At 39.1% G+C, this 18,972-nt stretch overlaps 3 protein-coding genes across 3 annotated transcripts; 2 read left to right on the top strand and 1 right to left on the bottom strand.

Annotated features, from left to right (window-relative positions):
- Positions 1-6,012: 6,012 nt before the first annotated feature.
- On the top strand, positions 6,013-7,694 carry ATC70_009454 (uncharacterized protein; the record flags this gene model as incomplete). The annotated part of the gene is made up of 4 exons (XM_064828686.1): positions 6,013-6,259; positions 6,317-6,473; positions 6,532-7,052; positions 7,114-7,694. 4 exons carry the CDS (start codon positions 6,013-6,015, stop codon positions 7,692-7,694), a joined length of 1,506 nt encoding a protein of 501 aa, XP_064685888.1.
- A 157-nt stretch (positions 7,695-7,851) lies between these two features.
- Positions 7,852-10,894, top strand: ATC70_009453 (uncharacterized protein; the record flags this gene model as incomplete). The annotated part of the gene is made up of 6 exons (XM_064828685.1): positions 7,852-8,066; positions 8,121-8,196; positions 8,260-8,336; positions 8,392-8,540; positions 8,821-8,927; positions 8,993-10,894. 6 exons carry the CDS (start codon positions 7,852-7,854, stop codon positions 10,892-10,894), a joined length of 2,526 nt encoding a protein of 841 aa, XP_064685887.1.
- Positions 10,895-13,921: 3,027 nt separating this feature from the next.
- Positions 13,922-15,463, bottom strand: ATC70_009452 (uncharacterized protein; the record flags this gene model as incomplete). The annotated part of the gene is made up of 1 exon (XM_064828684.1): positions 13,922-15,463. One exon carries the CDS (start codon positions 15,461-15,463, stop codon positions 13,922-13,924), a length of 1,542 nt encoding a protein of 513 aa, XP_064685886.1.
- Between the last annotated feature and the right edge of the window lie 3,509 nt (positions 15,464-18,972).

Genomic DNA, 18,972 nt, shown 5'->3' with positions numbered 1-18,972 from the left:
CAACAACTCCAAAATTTAGATTAATATAGTACTGTTTTGCTTTCTCTTTTTCCATCTTTTTTTCATTGATTTCTTCTTGTATACATTAAAAAATTGTTTGCTTTTATAACGATAGATTATTAGGCATGATAAAAGGCAAATTCATTGATGTTAAATACTAGAGAGATATGTTGAAGGGGGGCTTTGTTCATAAAGTGGTTGTATTTGATTGTTTCTACAACAATTTGAATGAGGCAGAGTCAGTATGGACCTCTTCCAAATACATGCAATGGATGACGACTTCAGAATTAGTGTGCATGTTTGTATCTGCGTTTAGTCTGGTACAGCCATGATTTGCCTAGACTTGGATAGGACAAGATTTCAGATCCTTGATTGATAATCTCAACGTGCTGATTGTAATGTAACGTAAGTGTATTTTGATTTTATGCAAACTTACCATGGACTTGGGACAATGGCTACCATTGAAAAAAAAAACCATGTTCGAGCAACTTTTGATACATGCAAAATCGAGTTTTGAATAGTCGATATTACAGCTTTAAAAGTAGCATGCTCCGTAGCTGGTTTTTACGGAAAAAACGATAATGCAATTGAATTTTAGATTGGATGAATAATTGACGAGAATTTTTTAAAATAAGTCAATGTTGAAGCATGATGTTTATTTAAGAGTCTGTTGGTTACGAGTAGCTAAGCGTAATAAATCGATGGGTTAGTGTTGAAAAACGTTGAAATAAAAACCGTTGATATCTTACTTCTCTGTGGTTTGGCAAAAGTTTGAAGTTGTGCTGGGCATTTCAGCAAAAGTGGGGGGGGGATTGCTTTTTGCCCCATATTGATGCTAAATATTTCATATCAGAAAGCTTATATGTCCACTTTGATGAGTTGCTAAGCATATGATTGGATTTAAGTCGCTACATTGGCTGTCAAATAATTAAGCAGCCGAGTAAAGTGTAAAAGTACTCTATATAAAACATCAGTGTTTCGACACCATTATTCGTATACAACTGCCAATTCGACCAGGCTTCTTTCGATTGATTAAATTTTGCTCCTCGTGTTTGCTCTACAAAACAGGAGGACCTCGTTTGGACATCTATTGCAATGCTATCTTTCAAAAATTGGTCTTTCTTCTTCAATAACAACAGGACAGAAGCATCCATACGATGCTCAAGTCTATAAAATAAACCCAGGGCGCGTACTGACTAGTGATGGAGCGCAAAAGAAAACGTATATGCGCGACTACTACAGCAAAAGATACCGTTTGAGCGATTGATTTTGGATAATTTTGCCTAAAGATGACCTTTTTGGCAGTGCAGCATCGTGGATAATTCATTTAAACCAGATTTCATTACAGCTTACTGATGTCAATTATTACATTACAGAATTTGTTATTACCATGAATCTCTGTTCCGTCGATATTGATACGTGATTTCGCTGATTGTTTCTCTCATCGTGCTAGTGCCGGCTCTGCATGTCCAGTATCAGCCATTTCTCCGCACAATCGAGCTATAGTTTTCTAACTTAGGGATCGAGTCCCGTACAGTGCAGAACTTCAGGGACATTAGACAACAGAACTATAATTTACCCACTTCTTTGGCAGCACAACATACTAAGCCTTATTTTTAGGCTATATTCTGTCCAAACTTGGCCGTTTTGAAGCACGAATAACTCATGCTACAAAGCGTTGTGGACGCTTGGAATAGCGCCAAACGTCTCTCCTTTGATACGCCTTACTTACTAACGCTTTATCTCAATTTTTTTTTGGGTCATGGCAAATTCATAAAAATCATCGTTTTTACTTGAGTACTAGCAAGGGAAAATTCTTGAAAATCAAATAATCGTGTTTTTCACCCCAAAAACGAAAACTTTTTCTATGATACATATTAAATCAAATTAATCGTAATAGTAAAATGCAACACTGGAAATTGTTTCTATGAGAGTTTTGTATGCTAGATTTCGATATATTCACAAAAAACCTGTTTTCATATTTTTGAAAATTGCTTATTATTTTTAGTCTGTAAGCAGAATGTAGCTAGCACCATTCGATGGGCCATGTTTAACTCTCTATGAATGTATTAGAAACTTGGGCGCGACAATGGCATTTTCTATAGTCAAACTTTGCAAAAACGTTCGAAGGATGTCAGACCAAGTCAAGTCTGATCACAAAAATGGCCACTGCACAAATACAAATTTGAGCACCGCAACCACGGCTGCCACGGCAGAAGACTGATGAGGCTATATATGATAGCAGTGACGTCGACGAATAGGGTGCATTCTCATTTTTACATTACCCCTTTTTCAGCCTTTTTGCAAAACGCGTTTAGTATCAACCCATATTGGTTTTGGAACCTTTTTGATTGAAAATAACACTCTATCATCTGATAACACGACCTTGCACTGTTAAAAATACTTGATACTGCTTCTTTGAATTGGAATATAATAGGTACCATTCGATAACGAGCACAGAAAGATGTAGAACAAGCACTAATCGAATTTGTTTATTAGGTTTCGATAATTTTTTTGCCTGCTTGACGTAAGTGCTGCTGCTATTACTTCTATGCTATCTCTGCTGTTTGCTTCTTTGGTTTATCATGTCTAGTGTTTGCTTCTTTGGTCTCTTTCTCTGGCGGTTACTTCGTTAATCTTTGTCTGGTCTCTGGTGTCACTCGTTCTTCAGTTTTTCTACGCTGCTGGTATTTCTGATGGTGTTGCTGCTGCTAGTCTGGCCTATTCTGATGTACTATCTGTGGTATTTGCTCGTTCTCTGGTGTATCTATGGTGATTGCCTATTCTCTGGTCTATTCGTGGCTATGGTAAGTGGTAAGTATCTTTTTTCTTCTGGTCGCAATGATATAAAGCTTCTCTGGACGCTTTTACTATTGTTTCCTTTCTCATAATAGTGCATTCATGAGGTTTTCTTTGTTGCGCTTTCTTTTTCTTTTGTTGGCTGTGATATGATCAGTTCAACGGATGCTTGCAATGTTGTTTCTTTGTATGTACGAACAACAAGCACGATGTGCTGCTATATACCTGTATTGCCTTTGTAATACTACTTTGTTATATGGCCGTGGACTGTTGTTTGTGTTGCCTCTGTCGCTTCACATGAAACAACATTAGTCATTATGTTGTATTGCACACTTATAATACTGCTGTTGCTCCTGCAATTGTGCGTGTTTGTGTTGCTTTACATCCGACTACTACCATGCGCGTTGCTCATGTATGCATTTTTGTTGCAACAACAACAAGCTGTCCTGAACATCTTTGATGTTGTATTTGTGTTATGCTTTTCTTTTGACTCACTTTTTTGTGTGAGTGTTCCTTTTTTATCTACATGCTACTATACTCCTACAGTAGTATGTTCTTTTCTTCTTTTCCTTTTTTCTTTTATTATGTTTCTTTCGAAGCATACCTCTTTATTACGTTGTGGTGGATGTGCCTATCGCTGAAGCTCAACAAGACTTTATCCGAGACTAGGAGATGGATAGGCTGCCTCCACTTGGTTATCATTACTTACTTTAGTGATGATTGAGAGTCTCAACGCCAGAATCTAAAGCTAGGTGGTGTAAGTAAGGCATGCTCTAGCACCTGAGGGAAATTTGATGATAGTAACGGCTATATTGCTATATATAGCGGAGCTTAAAATTTTGCCTCACATCAAAACAGGGGGAAACCCTCGCAAATTTTTTTTTAGGTCAGCGGAGTTTTCAAGCGATTTGATTGGCTCTGGTGTTGAAAGAAAAAAGGTCTACAACTAGTTGATTTTCTGTTGATCTGCCTGTTATGTCAAAATACAATGTAAAATTGAATCTGCCAAAGAATTACACTTTTATCGAGAATGCATCCTTGGGATGCATTTATATACTTTTTCATTATGCTAGGGTTTACAGCATGATGATGAACTATAATACAAATAGGTTTACTATCTACCCAACAATTGATTTGTAAATCATGATTAGCATAATTTAACCAAAGGACCTAAGAATAGCCTAAAACCTTTAGTGTGAGACCTTGCTATAACATTTGATATAACACTGCCATTTAACATTATTTTATCTTTTGTAATAATAAAAGCGTAATCAAATGTATAAAATTGAAGCCCTTCCTTATTCAAAGGTCAATTAAGGTGCAATCATTTGATTTGGCATCCATTGAGTAGTTTCATGTTAGGGATATCCGTTAAATTTATTATGTGCGTGAGGAAGCCTACTATACACTGTAGGCACTGCTTCAGCATTTAGCTCACGAGCTTGGCTTTGTTGTTCTAGTATCAAGGTGCTAGCTTCACATGCTTTGTTTAACACAAACCTAGATTGCATTCGCCAGCCGCCTCATCATTTACGTACCTAACAAGACCTCAATAGAGTCTCACTGGCTGTAGTTTTGTTGTTGTCTGTGGTTTGGTTGAGGATTAGGAGCAAGTCTAATGTTTCTCATCATCTCCAGTGGCGGTATTAAATATATGGGGGGGGGGCAGGTATTCTAAGTCATGTACTCGTTAATGAGCGGTATACGGAAACCAAAGGAGCGTAACATTCTGCGAAGAAGACCTCTTTAAGGGATGGATTCTTGATATTGATGAACGTTCGGTAGGTTCTAATCACCCATGGTAAGATGCAGCTTCTCATGTCTACTAACGAACCTGCTAATTTTAGGGGTCATGTGCTGGTAAAACCGGTTACTCTTGATTGCGGCGGCACTGAGACGTAACTCGCAGTGCAATGGATTGCCATCAATACCAAGAGTATCCTTGTAAAATTAAGACAACCTGAAACTCACGATCGCATGAGCCATTAAATAAATATGAAACAGGAACGGATTTACCATGTTATTACTCAGTGCATAATGATGGAACAGATGCTCCTATAGTAGGTTGTGGTAAATCAAAGCGAAGTACTATAAAATTTACTCTGTTGAAAGGTACATTTATCAGTTAAATGACATTTAGGTATTTATTTAATTTAGCCAGTATGGTAATTGTAAATAAGATTGCACGTTTTTTGTGAGGGTTTATATATAATTCAAAAGAAAATCATATAGCACGGGTAAGATGGAATTGGTGATTGTGATTTTATAATTGTTGATGAATGCCTTGAGTGGTGTGGGTTCGTCTGAACTGTCGAATTCAATGTTCTTACTCGAATGTTCCAAAAAAGCATGTCGATTACCTTGAAGCATGCAATCGGAAACGACTGAAAGAGTTGAGTTTACGCCCAAATAGCATCTATTTCCATATGATATATACTGCCATTAATAAGTTTTGTTTGCATATGCGTTGAGGCGCTAGTATAATGATGGCCTTTACAGGAATCGATAACAAGTAGCTCCACTCAAGGAGTGACCTTAAAAACTCAAAATTCATTTCTGTTGGATAAATATACGCGACTTGCCAGCAAGATTGGCAAAGATGCTCTTTCCGTCAGCATTTACTGCAAAAGTATCTCAACGTTGACCACTGACGATGGTTGTGTCGAATTATAACTGTAAAAGATAAAACTGATTCTGCAGTACTAGCAAATGAACAAAAAAGCTATATACAACCATTGGTCTTTAAAGGAGCTGCATGTGCCACTTTTAGCGTTTGACAGTTGCAGTTTATGGGATCTCCCCAAGATTGATCAGCATAAACCCCGATGTATATCTGTAGCAAACACCGAGATCTTCTTTATCGATGTAACCCTAAATACGAAGATGATACCGCACACATCAACTGATAACGTAGCTTGTGAAACGATGCAACTGTAAAGATACAGCTAATGTACAATTGTGTGCTTGCTCTAGAATTTTAATCTTTTCCAATCACTATCAAGAGTCAGAAATAGCCTTATACGGTTCATGTATTTGTATCAACATGACAAATATCATTACAGTATAAGGCAAGGCAATGGGAATTTCCCACGGAAGTCCAACCATCATATATAAACGTTTTTGTCAAGCATGCTGATGTTCTTCTTTACGTTTAAACCCTTAAATTTCCTTTTTGCCTTCTTATTCTTCTCTCCCCACTCTCGATCCCTTAATATGATTCCCGCCATCTTACGTAAAAATGCCATGCTGCCTCGCTGGTCGTCTGCATTGACAACAACACAACGCGCTCGCTACTTGGCAAGTGTCGCTTCTCCCATCAAAGAAGCTGCCACTTCAGCCTTTTTTCCAGACGAGCCAGCCAAACCCAATGTTGTTACTGCTATTCCAGGCCCTGCATCAAAGGAGATCATGTCAAGATTAGATAGATATCAAGATACCAGATCCATCTTTTTCGTGGCAGGTAAGCAAACGTTGAACAATGCACATGATACCTGCTTTATAGTAACCTCGTATATAGACTTTGCTAAATCCAAGGGAAACTACATTGTGGATGCAGACGGAAACACATTGCTGGATGTCTTTGCTCAAATTGCGTCTATTCCTGTTGGTTACAACAATCCTGCCTTTTTGGCTCTTTCTCAGCAGCCTGCTTTTCAAACTGCATTAGCCAACAGGTAGGCAACATAATACAAGCCCAATTGGATATGGAGCATTGACATGGATACTATACAGAGCTGCTCTTGGTGTCAACCCCAATGTGGACTGGGTGGATTCAGTTGAAAAGGCATTCATGGCAGTGGCACCCAAAGGCATGACCAACGTGTTCACTGTCATGTGTGGATCCTGCGCAAATGAAAATGCCTTCAAAACGGCCTTCATGTACAAGGCAGCCAAGAGACGTGGTGATCGTGATTTCAACCTGGAGGAGCTCAACTCATGCATGAAGAACGAAGCACCTGGATCTCCTGACGACATGTCCATCTTGAGCTTCAATCAAGCATTCCACGGTCGCTTGTTTGGTTCCTTGACAGCTACTGCCAGTAAAGCCATCCACAAAGTCGACATTCCTGCATTCGATTGGCCCAAGGCACCTTTCCCTCAGCTCAAGTATCCTTTGCAAGATCACAAGGAGCACAACAGAAAAGTGGAGCAACAGGCATTGGATCAAGTTGAGTACATGATTACCACAGCAAAGAAACCTGTCGCTGGCCTTGTTGTTGAGCCCATTCAATCAGAAGGCGGTGATAACCATGGTAAATGTTGGCGCCCTGACTCAAATATGAAGATAGAGATGATTAACACTGTTACTACTAGCTTCCCCTGAATTCTTTAGAGGCTTACAAGCCATCTGTCAAAAGAATGATGTTTTGTTCATTGTAGATGAAGTTCAAACAGGCGTTGGTGCAACCGGAACATTCTGGGCTCATGAAGCATGGCAATTACCTACACCACCTGATATGGTTACATTTTCTAAAAAATTTCAAGCAGCCGGATTCTACCTGAGCCCTCGTCTCCGTCCCACACAAGCCTATCGCTTGTACAATACATGGATGGGTGACCCTGTTCGTGCCATGCAAGCAGCTGCCATCGTACAAGAGATCAAGGACAAGCAATTGCTGGAAAATGTACAAGATGTAGGTAGTTATTTGCAAGACAATCTGGCCAAGATGACCGAGTCTGCCCCTATCAAGAACATCCGTGGCCAGGGCGCCTTCATTGCATTTGATCTACCTGATGCCAAACAGAGAGACGCCTTCTTGGTAGACATGCGTCAACGCGGTGTCAACATTGGCGGTTGTGGAGACCGTACTGTGCGTCTTCGTCCCATGTTGACTTTCCAACGCCAACATGCAGACATCTTATTGGATACCATGAAGGCATCCTTTGCTGCCTAAAGCTGCTGTTCAGTACTTTTTCATGATACAAAACGGAGACTCAACTCTAATTTCCAGATATTGATTTTTTTTTTTTTTTTTGGGAAATAAAGATTTGAGTTGGGTCCATGTTTCTCGTCTTTCTTTCATCTTTTAATCCTTTCATTAAATTGCCAGCATGTCCATTTCCTCTTCGGAATTGAGGCGACGAAAAGCGAAAAATGCTTTCTCGGTGATGGATCACCAACAGGATGATTTGAAAAAGCACAAGCAATGTGTCAAGCCAGCAACTCATGAGGCTACAAGCAGTAATGATGCACTCATTGCCTTTGCTATGTTTATCGTGTCACTGCCAATTCGATTCAAAAACCTCAGTCATCCTAACCAAGTAGTGTAAGTATTTGTTGCGTGTGCAAAGGCTGATGGACTGACATTCATCCATACTAGTTTTGATGAGGTTCATTTTGGCCGGCAAGCTTCCTACTATATTACACAGAAATTCTTCTTTGATGTGCACCCGCCCGTAAGTATAAATTATGAAAAAAAAAAAAACAGGAAAAAAACCTTCTGATTTGATGTTGTGCAGTTGGCCAAGATGCTGATTGCGTTGGTTGGTTGGATTGCAGGATACAATGGCCAGTTTGACTTTAAGGAGATTGGAAGGTACACAAATGCCATTGGTTTGGATCTTGATAGAGTGCTGACATGACAACGACAGTGAATATCCCTCCAGCGTGCCATACACTACTATCCGTGCTCTTGGTACTTTATTAGGCTGTTTGGTGGTACCTTTGGCTTATTTGACCATTCGCAATGCTGGGCATTCAAGAATCGCTGGTACAATGACTGCCTTGGCAATCTGTTTTGGTAATACAAATCAAAAACACGTTTCATTGATTGTCAAATTAATAATGTAATTTAGAAAACGGATTAATTACCAACAACCGCCTCATCTTACTGGATTCATACCTTGTGTTTTTTACTGCATTTAGTGTGTACGCATATACAACCTTCTATAAACAACGGTCAGTGCGTTTTCATCCTACGAATTTTCTACAGAAAATTGACATGTCGCATATGTGTGATAAATATAGAGCGTTCAGTCGGAGCTGGTGGATCTGGTTATTCCTGACAGGCGTTGGATTAGGTTGTGCCTGTAGTAGTAAATGGGTAGGTGTCTTCACTACGGTTACTGTGGGTGTGTCTACACTGAAGCAATTATGGGAGATTCTTGGAAATGTGCGAGTAACAAAAGTAAGAGCGCTCATCTGGCATTATGCAACACATGTCTAATTTTGGAGGTTTCATGTTTGATTTAGCGTAAATACTTTATTCATTTTACTGCACGATTGACATGTCTTTGCATCATCCCCATTTCCATCTACGTGGCAACATTTTACGCTCATTTTGCTATTCTTACAAAGTCAGGTCCTGGTGACACTTATATGGAGATTGAGACACAGAATGAATTGAGAGGATACGACCCTGTGGATACGCCGGTGCCTATTACATATGGCTCGCTTATTACCATGCGCCATCGCGAAACAACAGGCGGTTATCTTCATTCTCACGCGGCCAACTATGTAGATGGGTCTGGTCAGCAACAAGTGACATTATATCCTTATAGAGACGAGAACAATTGGTGGAGAATCCTGAAAGCAGATGTCTATGAAAAGGACACGCATGATCTTTTGGGCAGTGACAATACTACTTATCTAGAATATGTTCGCAATGGTGATATTGTTCGACTTGAGCATGTAGCCACTGCTCCTCGCAAGCTCCATAGTCATAACGTGCCTGCCCCTGTGACAGATACTGATTATCATTTTGAAGTGAGTGGCTACGGCTTTGTGAACCACACTGGCGATTCCAACGACTTTTGGCGTATTCAAATTGACAACAATACTGCTTATCCTGAAGCTGGTCAATATTTAGAAGCTCGTCGTAGTCTCTTCCGTCTCGAACATCCCAACCAAGATTGTCATCTGTATTCTACTTATGAAAGATTGCCTGACTGGGGATTTGAACAGCAAGAAGTGTCCTGCATCCAAGAAGGCATCAAATCCAAGATCATGTGGATCATTGACGAAACAGAGAACCCTCTTTTGCCTGCTGATGTCGATATCGAGCCTGAACATAGACCTGGGTTTGTATCCAAATTCATTCGTTTACATTATGCCATGTGGAACTTCAACGTCGGTTCAGTGGAAGCACATCCTTTTCAAACACGTCCCTATGCATGGCCCGTACTCCGCTCTGGCATCAACTACTGGGTCTCAGACACTGCTCAGATCATCCTGCTGGGCAACCCGTTGGTCTACTGGAGTTCTACCGTTGCTGTATTCACCTTTGGCATCATCTTTGCCTTTTTCCAATTGCGCGATAAACGAGGATTTCACGATCAATTCAATGGAAAGCGTGCTTTCTTTGAAAACTCTGCTGGATTCTTTGCTCTGGGCTGGGTGCTGCACTATGTCCCCTTTTACTATATGGATCGTCAGTTATTCTTGCAGCATTACATGCCTGCTCTGTACTTGGCTGTATTGACGTTGGGCGTCGGCATCGATTTGATCTTCAAGAGATCCCCTCGTATCGTCAAGCTTGTATTTGCTGTCATTGCAAGTGCTTGTATTGTATACACGTACTATGTTTACTCTCCCATTACCTATGGTGAACCTTGGAGTGTTGCTGGATGTGAGCAAGCTACGCTGCTGGATTCATGGGATCTGAATTGCGCTCACTATAACGCTGATGCTCCTCGAAGAGTGACGTTAAACAAGTCGAATGAGCCCAATATCATGAATATCGATCAGCCTATTGAGCAAGAAGTCAGACTTGAGTCCGAGGGAGGTATCGTTTACGTGGATGGGGAGGGAAACCGTATTCCTCTTGAGGATGTGCCTGAAGAGTACCTCGTTCATGACGATGATGAAGAAGATGAGGACATTGAGCAAAGTGATATGAAGCAAAAGGTCGAGGAATACGATGATGAAGACAAAGATGAAGACGAAGATGAAGAGGAGGATGGACCTACTGAAGCTCCAGTATTTGCAGATCCTGAACCAGAGTTCATTGATGGAAAGGAAGTCTATGGCGACGATGAAGATGAAGATGAATACCCAAAGACTATTTACGGCGTTGACCCTGAGGCCGATGAGGATGAAGAGCCAGATCCATTTCCCTTGAAAGTTAGAGATATTCCCAATACAATTCATGTTTAAACGAATCATTTAGTTCAAATATATATATCACTTGCAATTATGAACAGTTACATCAAAACAATCCTGTATTACATCATATAATATAATCAAGTACTATGAAGCAAGCAAATCACGGTTAGCAAGTTACGATTACATATAGGTTGGCGGTGAGCCAGCCTAACTGACTTTATCAGTTATTTAAACACCCAACAAAATCAAAAGAAAGTATTCAACCTAAGCGATAGTTCTCTCAAATTTATGATCCCCATTCGCATCCCAACCACCATTGTCATCATCCGAAGAAAGGTATTTTGGTCAGCCAGCAGCGCTAAAATCGATTCAAACTCAGAGAATTCTTACCTGCTCAATATTGGCCAGATTGTGTCTTTTTTCGACTTCTTTAATCTATTGTACAAGATTCGACTATATAAGCTGTGATGATCGGCCCATGCTTCCTAATACGTCCCTGGTGGTAGGGCGAAGTGGTAGAACTCCCGTATGCCAACGGGAGGATCCCGGTTCAAATCCTGGTGAACGCAAGTTGTTTGATTTTTTTGACGTAGTACTGATGTCCTCGTTTGGTGTTTTTGTACTCTTATCCATGATCTATATTTTGACGATTTCCGCAAGACTGTACTGGCTCTAGGAGTCGCACCTTATTAGTAGTAGATTTCTTTCCCAACTTAGTTCAAAAATATCTTATTCCCCTTCATTGCAGACATTGGGTCCACCAACAGTCTTTTCTATCCCTCAGCATGACATTTAAAGGACTTTAAATAAAACCTGGAGCTTGACTCCCCTACAAAAAAAAAATGCTTCCTAATACAATATTTTGACGATTTCCGCAAGACTGTATTGGCTCTAGGTGTCGCACCTTATTAGTAGTAGATTTCTTTCCCGACTTAATTCAAAAAATATCTTATTCCCCTTCTTTGCAGACATTGGGTCCACCAACAGTCTTTTCTATCCCTCAGCATGACATTTAAAGGACTTTAAATAAAACCTGGAGCTCGTCTCCCCTACAAAAAAATGCTTCTTTAAGCTTTCTTGGAGTGCTTTTAAAGGCGCATCAAATGGTACCAAATAAAATAGATGTTTTGAATAAACTTATTGAGCAATTTATCAAAATATGAAAAGAGGTTTCTGGCCAAAATGTCGAAATTTTACATATCAAAGTCCCACAAAGATGATTTCAGAGGTTGCTTTGGATCGATAGAAACATTTTGATTCAAGATATACCATAGTAAAAGCCTTCGTTATCAAGGTGAAAAATGCGATCGTTTGATTTTCGATGAAAACCATGAGGGGTACCTCATGCTTTTTGGTCGATTTTTGACCATATTTTTGTGGTCCCCAAAAAGTTGAGCAAAGGTGTCAGGAAGTTACTACTACTCGAATACAGCAGTTTGGTGCCATTCTGGTGGCTCAGAAAGGTTTACATGTCAAGATAGTAAGGCTTAAAAGTTGTCAAGTTTGGTTATGTTCTTGCTTCATAGCTTTTAATTACATGGTGTAATTCGCATCTTTGGTAGCCAAAATTGTCTGGAAGAAGGGCAGTTCTGCAGCTTGTGCAATTTCTAATTCGAATAGGAGGCACACTAATTTTGTTAAAGCTAATTTTGATGCGTTATCTTGTTGGTAAGCTTATTAATAATGGAAAAATGAAAAACTGAATTTGCTGCTTATATACTAGGGTTTAGGGCCTTCGTTTTGCTACGGCAAAAACCCTCATAAAAATCAACGTTGCTAAATGTTGGATTAGATGCTTGATTGCTATGGCTTTTAACCTTCGCTACGGTAAAGTCCTCTTATAGGCCAGTGTTACCCAATGTTGAATTAAATGCAATCTCGCTATGCTCGATGACGGCCGTAGACAAACTCAAATAAAAGATAAATAAAAATCTACTATATAAGTAGCTTTTAAGCCCTCAATTATTAATGGGAAGTAGAGAAATCGAATTCGCTACTATGATCAAACCCTGATATAGATCAATGCTATCAAATGCTGGGACTAATGGTGATACAAAAAAATTGCTGTAATGACGCAAGATGCAAAAAAAAAAAAAAAATATCACATGTTTCTCTATAAAAATATTTGCCCACATTCCATCTGTTTCTTTTCTCCTTATTCCTTTTTTTTTTTTTTTTTTTTAAAGGATGGGTGGTTCTCGATTAGGGATTTTGCACAGTGCCCAGTTGGACGCGACTTCGGCCCGCATTAACTCAGTGTCGTTAACTCTGAGCTAAACGACGGTGGTCTTGAAGTTGTTTAGCAAGAGAGGGTCATTACCCCAGATTATATATCTGGACTGTAAGTGTACGAGCTAATTTGCCACGATTGCTCCAATACATGGTTCGCCTGACTCCTCGTTATTTTTGGGATCAAGTTAGCTTTCACCTTCTCGTGGTTGATCCTGTTTACTCGTTATAGCTACAAGTGCTTTAATGAGAACGAAGAAAAGCTTTATAGTTTAAGACTTACTTAGATTTATAATGATGTGCGATTTGATTCAATAAAAGCCTTTTAATACCTATATATTTATAGTGGGGTGTTCCTGAAATATAGTGGCAATCGTAGCGATTGAAAGGCGGCCATTGTAGTAGATGGCTTTAAGATTTCTCATTCAATGCTTGCAATTTTCTGTTGTGATTAGATTTTCCTCTGTAGCATGGAAATGAATGCATCAAACTCAATAAATTCACGAGATGTCTGAAAGAGGTACTGAAAATCCTTGGAAACATATATTTGCTGGTAGATTGAGACTCAATTATGTGCACATTGATTGCCATGGATGCAACATGTTCATCGCAACTAGACGAAGCAATATTTCACCCATGTAGAAAAATGGAATATTTACCACACTTAAATATACAAAGTTTTAATTCTAATAATAAAAAAAAAAGTAAAAGAAGGCAACAGTAAATGAATTATAAAAGGTGTAAAAAAGAAGGGGCCAAAGCGAAAAGCAGGGGGAAGTGGCATAATACAAAGGACCACAACATGAACACTATCGTGTTGCCAAAGCTCTTAGATCCGCAAATGTTGCCTCAATCAAACAAGTTGATTTTCTTCAGCTTGTATACATCCTGGGCCCTTGCTACTGTTTTCAGATTTTGTGCTTTGATATAGGGTTGCAACACCTTTTGATAAAGTTGCAACAAGTTTCGCTTGACCAAAGCTTTGTCATGTTTGGTTTCGTGGAAGATAGCAGGCCCGCCTCGACGATGGGAAATAATAGCATCCAGATAATTCATAACAAGCGATACTTCCCTCTCCAGATTTTTGGAAACTGATGAATTTTTCAAAGCCTTTTGATATTTTCTTGCTATGCTCTTTTTGGTTTCACGATGAGCAAAAGAATTGATAATGAACGAAGACGCTTCCACCAGGCAAGGGGCATCGACCAACTTCAATGGGTGCAATGGCTTAAAGCCCGCCTCATCAAATTTAGCGCTGTAAAAATGCCAATCTAGAGTTGATGAATCCTTGTAATATTGATTGATCAGTCTTGGGTGCGTGCCATAGAGCCGCTGATCATTGTTGACGAAGATTGAGGCGCTGGTCAGAGTGTTGATACTGCCGGTGACTTCAAGAGGAAGGCTCTTTAATGCTGAACCAACAAAGGGCAAGAATGTGTTTGATTCAACTGATCCCATAAATCCACTGTCAGCCAGCAATTCTATGAATCCAAATCTGATGACAAGCTCATAAGATGACGACCCGAAAGCCGTTTTACGCATGATGAAGGCAATAGGCTTGTCTTGGTATGCGAATTTGGAATTGTCGGCACAATCATCGATGTGCTGTGGATCATGAATGAAAACAGAGAAACTTGTAATCATGTACCAGTTGTCCTTGATGATGATAACTGCCTCGACAAACATTGGTGCTACTTTTCTAATCAGAGCATCTGCTTGCTCGATATCGACGTTGGCTGCTTTCTTCATATATTTATCTGCAAACAATTGTTTTTTTTTCAACAGCGAGTAATCATGCAGGCACATCAATTGATTGACATATACAGGTAGATGGTGATTCAACTTTGCTCTTTCCTTGAACGTGAGTCGTGAGCGAGCCCAATCAATCTTCATTCTCTCTTTGATGAGCTGTACATGTCTGTTGATGCGCTCAGGGGTAACAATACCGCTTGCTTGTTCGGCATCGTATTGAAGAGGGACAACAGTAATATTTTTGAGCTGCTGTGACTCCAAGAGCACTTGGAACACGTTAATCGCGCTACTAGGAACATGGTAAGCAAGTTTACGCGTGATATTTTTTGCTATAAAGAGGCTCAAAAACTGATAATCATAGTGATCACGATATGCGAAATGAACAGACTCGAGTTGAGAAGCATTGTCGAGTAATCTTGAAATCTCGTTGCTACAGTAATATTTGTTTCGAATATACACATGCTTTAGCTTATGTAGCAGGAAGGTAGGAACAGTGCTATTAAGTGTATATACTGACTCAACAGATGTTGTAAATGACTTCCACATGTATTTCGACGTGCGTGCCAAGTTCAATCTTGTTTCAGAAGTCAGGATATCTGCAATTGTGAGCAATAACGCTTGAGGTAATGTCTGTATCATTTTGTATCTAACGAGAGATAAAGGAGCAATTACAGAGGGATGGCTTGTACGTATAAAAATTAAGCAACAACATTGTGTACTTTCATGGAACTGTAGAAATTAGACAAAAACATATTAAATTCAAGACTTTTAGCCAGTGAGATTCCTTCAAGCCACCTCGAATAGCCGGCAAACGCATGCTTTATAATACAAGCTACATATCAAACGGGTTTGATTCCTAGTATGACCTCCATCAGCCGCTTTACTTTGAGCTTTGACCCCAGGCTTTTTGTAAGAAGCTTGATAGGTAATATTATGCAAAGAGTGTTGTATTCAATCCCCGTACAGCTACGATCAAGGTACAAACAGGGACAAACAAAAAGTAGATAGCAATTGTAAATGGCATAAATCTAAAAAAAATACGACACTAAAGAAAGAGATAATAAAAATTGCTATATTTCTTTTGGAGACTCAAGCACTATGTATCATCATGATCATATTTTATTTATTATACAGTGATCGCATAGAATATGATCACCAAAACACGAGTATAGTGGGCCGATTTAGCTATACAGATCAGTAACCTCTACCAGCCGTTTGATATCGCTAATGTTCAGTCAAAATATTGTTCTATCTTTTAGAGTAGACGTTTCATAAGAGTGTGGCACTGGGATACTGATATTCTCTGATAACAAACAATAATATTGTTCAGCACACTGTAATAGAGTGACATAAGACATTTGACTATACTCTTTTACTATATATGTATTATGTAAATCATTATCATTACTTTAGAGACCACAAAACTAAAAGTAAACCAGGATCTGCATTTGTGTAATTTTGCTTATTAAAGAAACAAGTTTGCATTATGCATTTACATGAGTATCTTAAGCTTGCAACGATCCAGTCCATGAGATACAGAATCTTACAGCACGAGCATTAGAGAAGTAGTTAGGTTAAGTGGTATTACTTTGCGATTGCAGCCCCGTCTCATCAGCTTCACAAACATCGATTCTCAACAATATGAAATAGTGGTTTTGTTGATTTTTAATTAGCTTCTTTAATGAAAATGACAATTTCGTGTGCTTAGACGTTCATTTCAACTGCATCACTTGGGTCTGTTTCTTATGGATATCCGATATCAGATAGTGGTATTATGGCATAGTCCCTAGACACTTTTACGACCCTAATATGAAAACTGAGTTGCTAGGCATTTGTAAGGCATGGCTCATATATGATTAGTAATTTTATATTAAATTACTATCAATCAAGTGTCATCTAACATTTTGGTGGAAACCAACCGAATAATCGAAATGTTCATCGTAACGTAATATATTTATTTATGGTCCCTAGACACTTTCAAAGCGTCAAAAAGGAAAGGAGTTGATCTATCAAGTATTTTGATAGACTGGCGTTATTACATATAGAATGCAAGCAAAATAATATAGCTAATGATAATGCTATGTAATTTGCCACCTACTTTCGATACGTTTCAAGAGCATCCATTACTGCATTGAGTTTGCCAGCCGATCCCACCAGCCACCAAAATTAATCTCAACTCAGCCTCTTAGTCTACTCCAGATTGGCCAGATTTTGATGGGTTTTCGACTTGATTGAACTATTTTGCCAGATTTGGCTATACAAAACATGATGATCACCTAATGCTTCTTTAAGCTTTGGTCCCTGGTGGTAGGGCGAAGTGGTAGAACTCCCGTATGCCAACGGGAGGATCCCGGTTCAAATCCTGGTGAACGCAAGTTGTTTGATTTTTTGACGTAGTACTGATGTCCTCGTTTGGTGTTTTTGTACTCTTATCCATGATCTATATTTTGACGATTTCCGCAAGACTGTACTGGCTCTAGGAGTCGCACCTTATTAGTAGTAGATTTCTTTCCCAACTTAGTTCAAAAATATCTTATTCCCCTTCATTGCAGACATTGGGTCCACCAACAGTCTTTTCTATCCCTCAGCATGACATTTAAAGGACTTTAAATAAAACCTGGAGCTTGACTCCCCTACAAAAAAAAAATGCTTCCTAATACATTCTTGGAGTATTTTTCAAGGCGCTTCCGATGGTGCCAAGTAATATAGATGTTTTGACTAAAGTTATTGAGCAATTTTCGAAATTATGAAATGAGGTTTTTGGCCAAAATGTCGAAATTTTGTATATGAAGACCTCATAAACGTGGTTTCAGAAGTCGCTTTGGATCGAGAGAAACATTTTGATCTGATATATACCATAGTAAAAGCCTTCATTTTCAAGGTGAAAAATGCGGTTGTTTGATTTTCGATGAAAATCATGAGGTACCCCTCATGCTTTTTGGTCGATTTTTGGCCATGTTTTTTTTTGGTCCCAAAAAGTTGAGCAAAGGTGTCAGGAAGTTACTACTATTAAAGTACATTTGTTTGGCGTCATTCCGGTGGCTCAGAAAGGTCTACATGTCAAGATATGAAGGTTTGAAAGCTATCGAATTTGGCTGTGTTTTGTACGTTTGCTTGTCAATAGACGCGCTTTTGTTATGATGGTAGGCGTAAAAACGTTGTATTCATTAATCCAACATTAGAGTATGCTGTTACACTCAAATATTCAGCCGGAAATGTTAGATGGAGTGGCACTGTTGTATCGCTGCATCATAGCACAATAATACAGCTTGTTAGCAAGGCGATAGCGGTTGTAAGGCAGGCTGGAGTTCATAGGCCCTGAGGCTGATGATGATGAAGAGCCAGGTTCGTTTTCATTGAAAACCAGAGATATCCCAAATACAATGCATCTTTAAGCGAATTATTTAGTTCAAATCCATATATCACTTGTAATCAGAGACAGTTACATCAAAACAATCCTGTATTACATATAAAAAAATACTAGAACATCATTAGAATAACTCATAACCAGACCCATGATCACATTCAATGCTTTAAATTGGGATCAATTGTACGCTGACAAACAGCAACGTGCGTTTCGTTTGCTGGAAGCAATGATGTGTCTAGTTTCAAAGACTGATCTACATGGTTTTAATGATCGGCCTTGATTCAGCGTCGAGTTATAGTATCATGATCTATTACGTTCATTGTATATTTTATATGAATGCATTTGCGTCATTGATTTGATAATTACTCGTTAAATTTAATAATACGAAATGTTAATTAGGGGAAGTTCCCTTTTGGATTCACGCAACATCCTTCTTCCTTCTCTTTTACAATCAGATGCGCCTTATGATTCCATTAATTTATGGTGTCAGATTACTTTACATTGGATTTCAAATCCGAACCTTAGATGACGCTTATCTAGCCCGTTTCATTCTGTACCCAGAAGCAATAAACTTCATTGCGCTGTATGACCATGCTGTTTTAGACACATGGATACAAAAGGGAGTGCGCTGCTCCTGTTTAAAACGTGCGTTTTGCTTTTCTGCAAGTATAAAACTCCTTGATCTATTGAATTTAACCATGGTAATTTACAGACTGATTTTCATTACCATCATGACGGAGTTAGATTGGATAGTGCACAAACACTCACACACTCATATATT

This window comes from Mucor velutinosus (genome assembly GCF_035048745.1).
Source record: "Mucor velutinosus strain NIH1002 chromosome Unknown tig00001563, whole genome shotgun sequence".
Classification (NCBI taxonomy): domain Eukaryota; kingdom Fungi; phylum Mucoromycota; class Mucoromycetes; order Mucorales; family Mucoraceae; genus Mucor; species Mucor velutinosus.
Note: the sequence above shows the minus strand (reverse complement) of the source record. Positions and strands in the feature narration are given on the sequence as shown.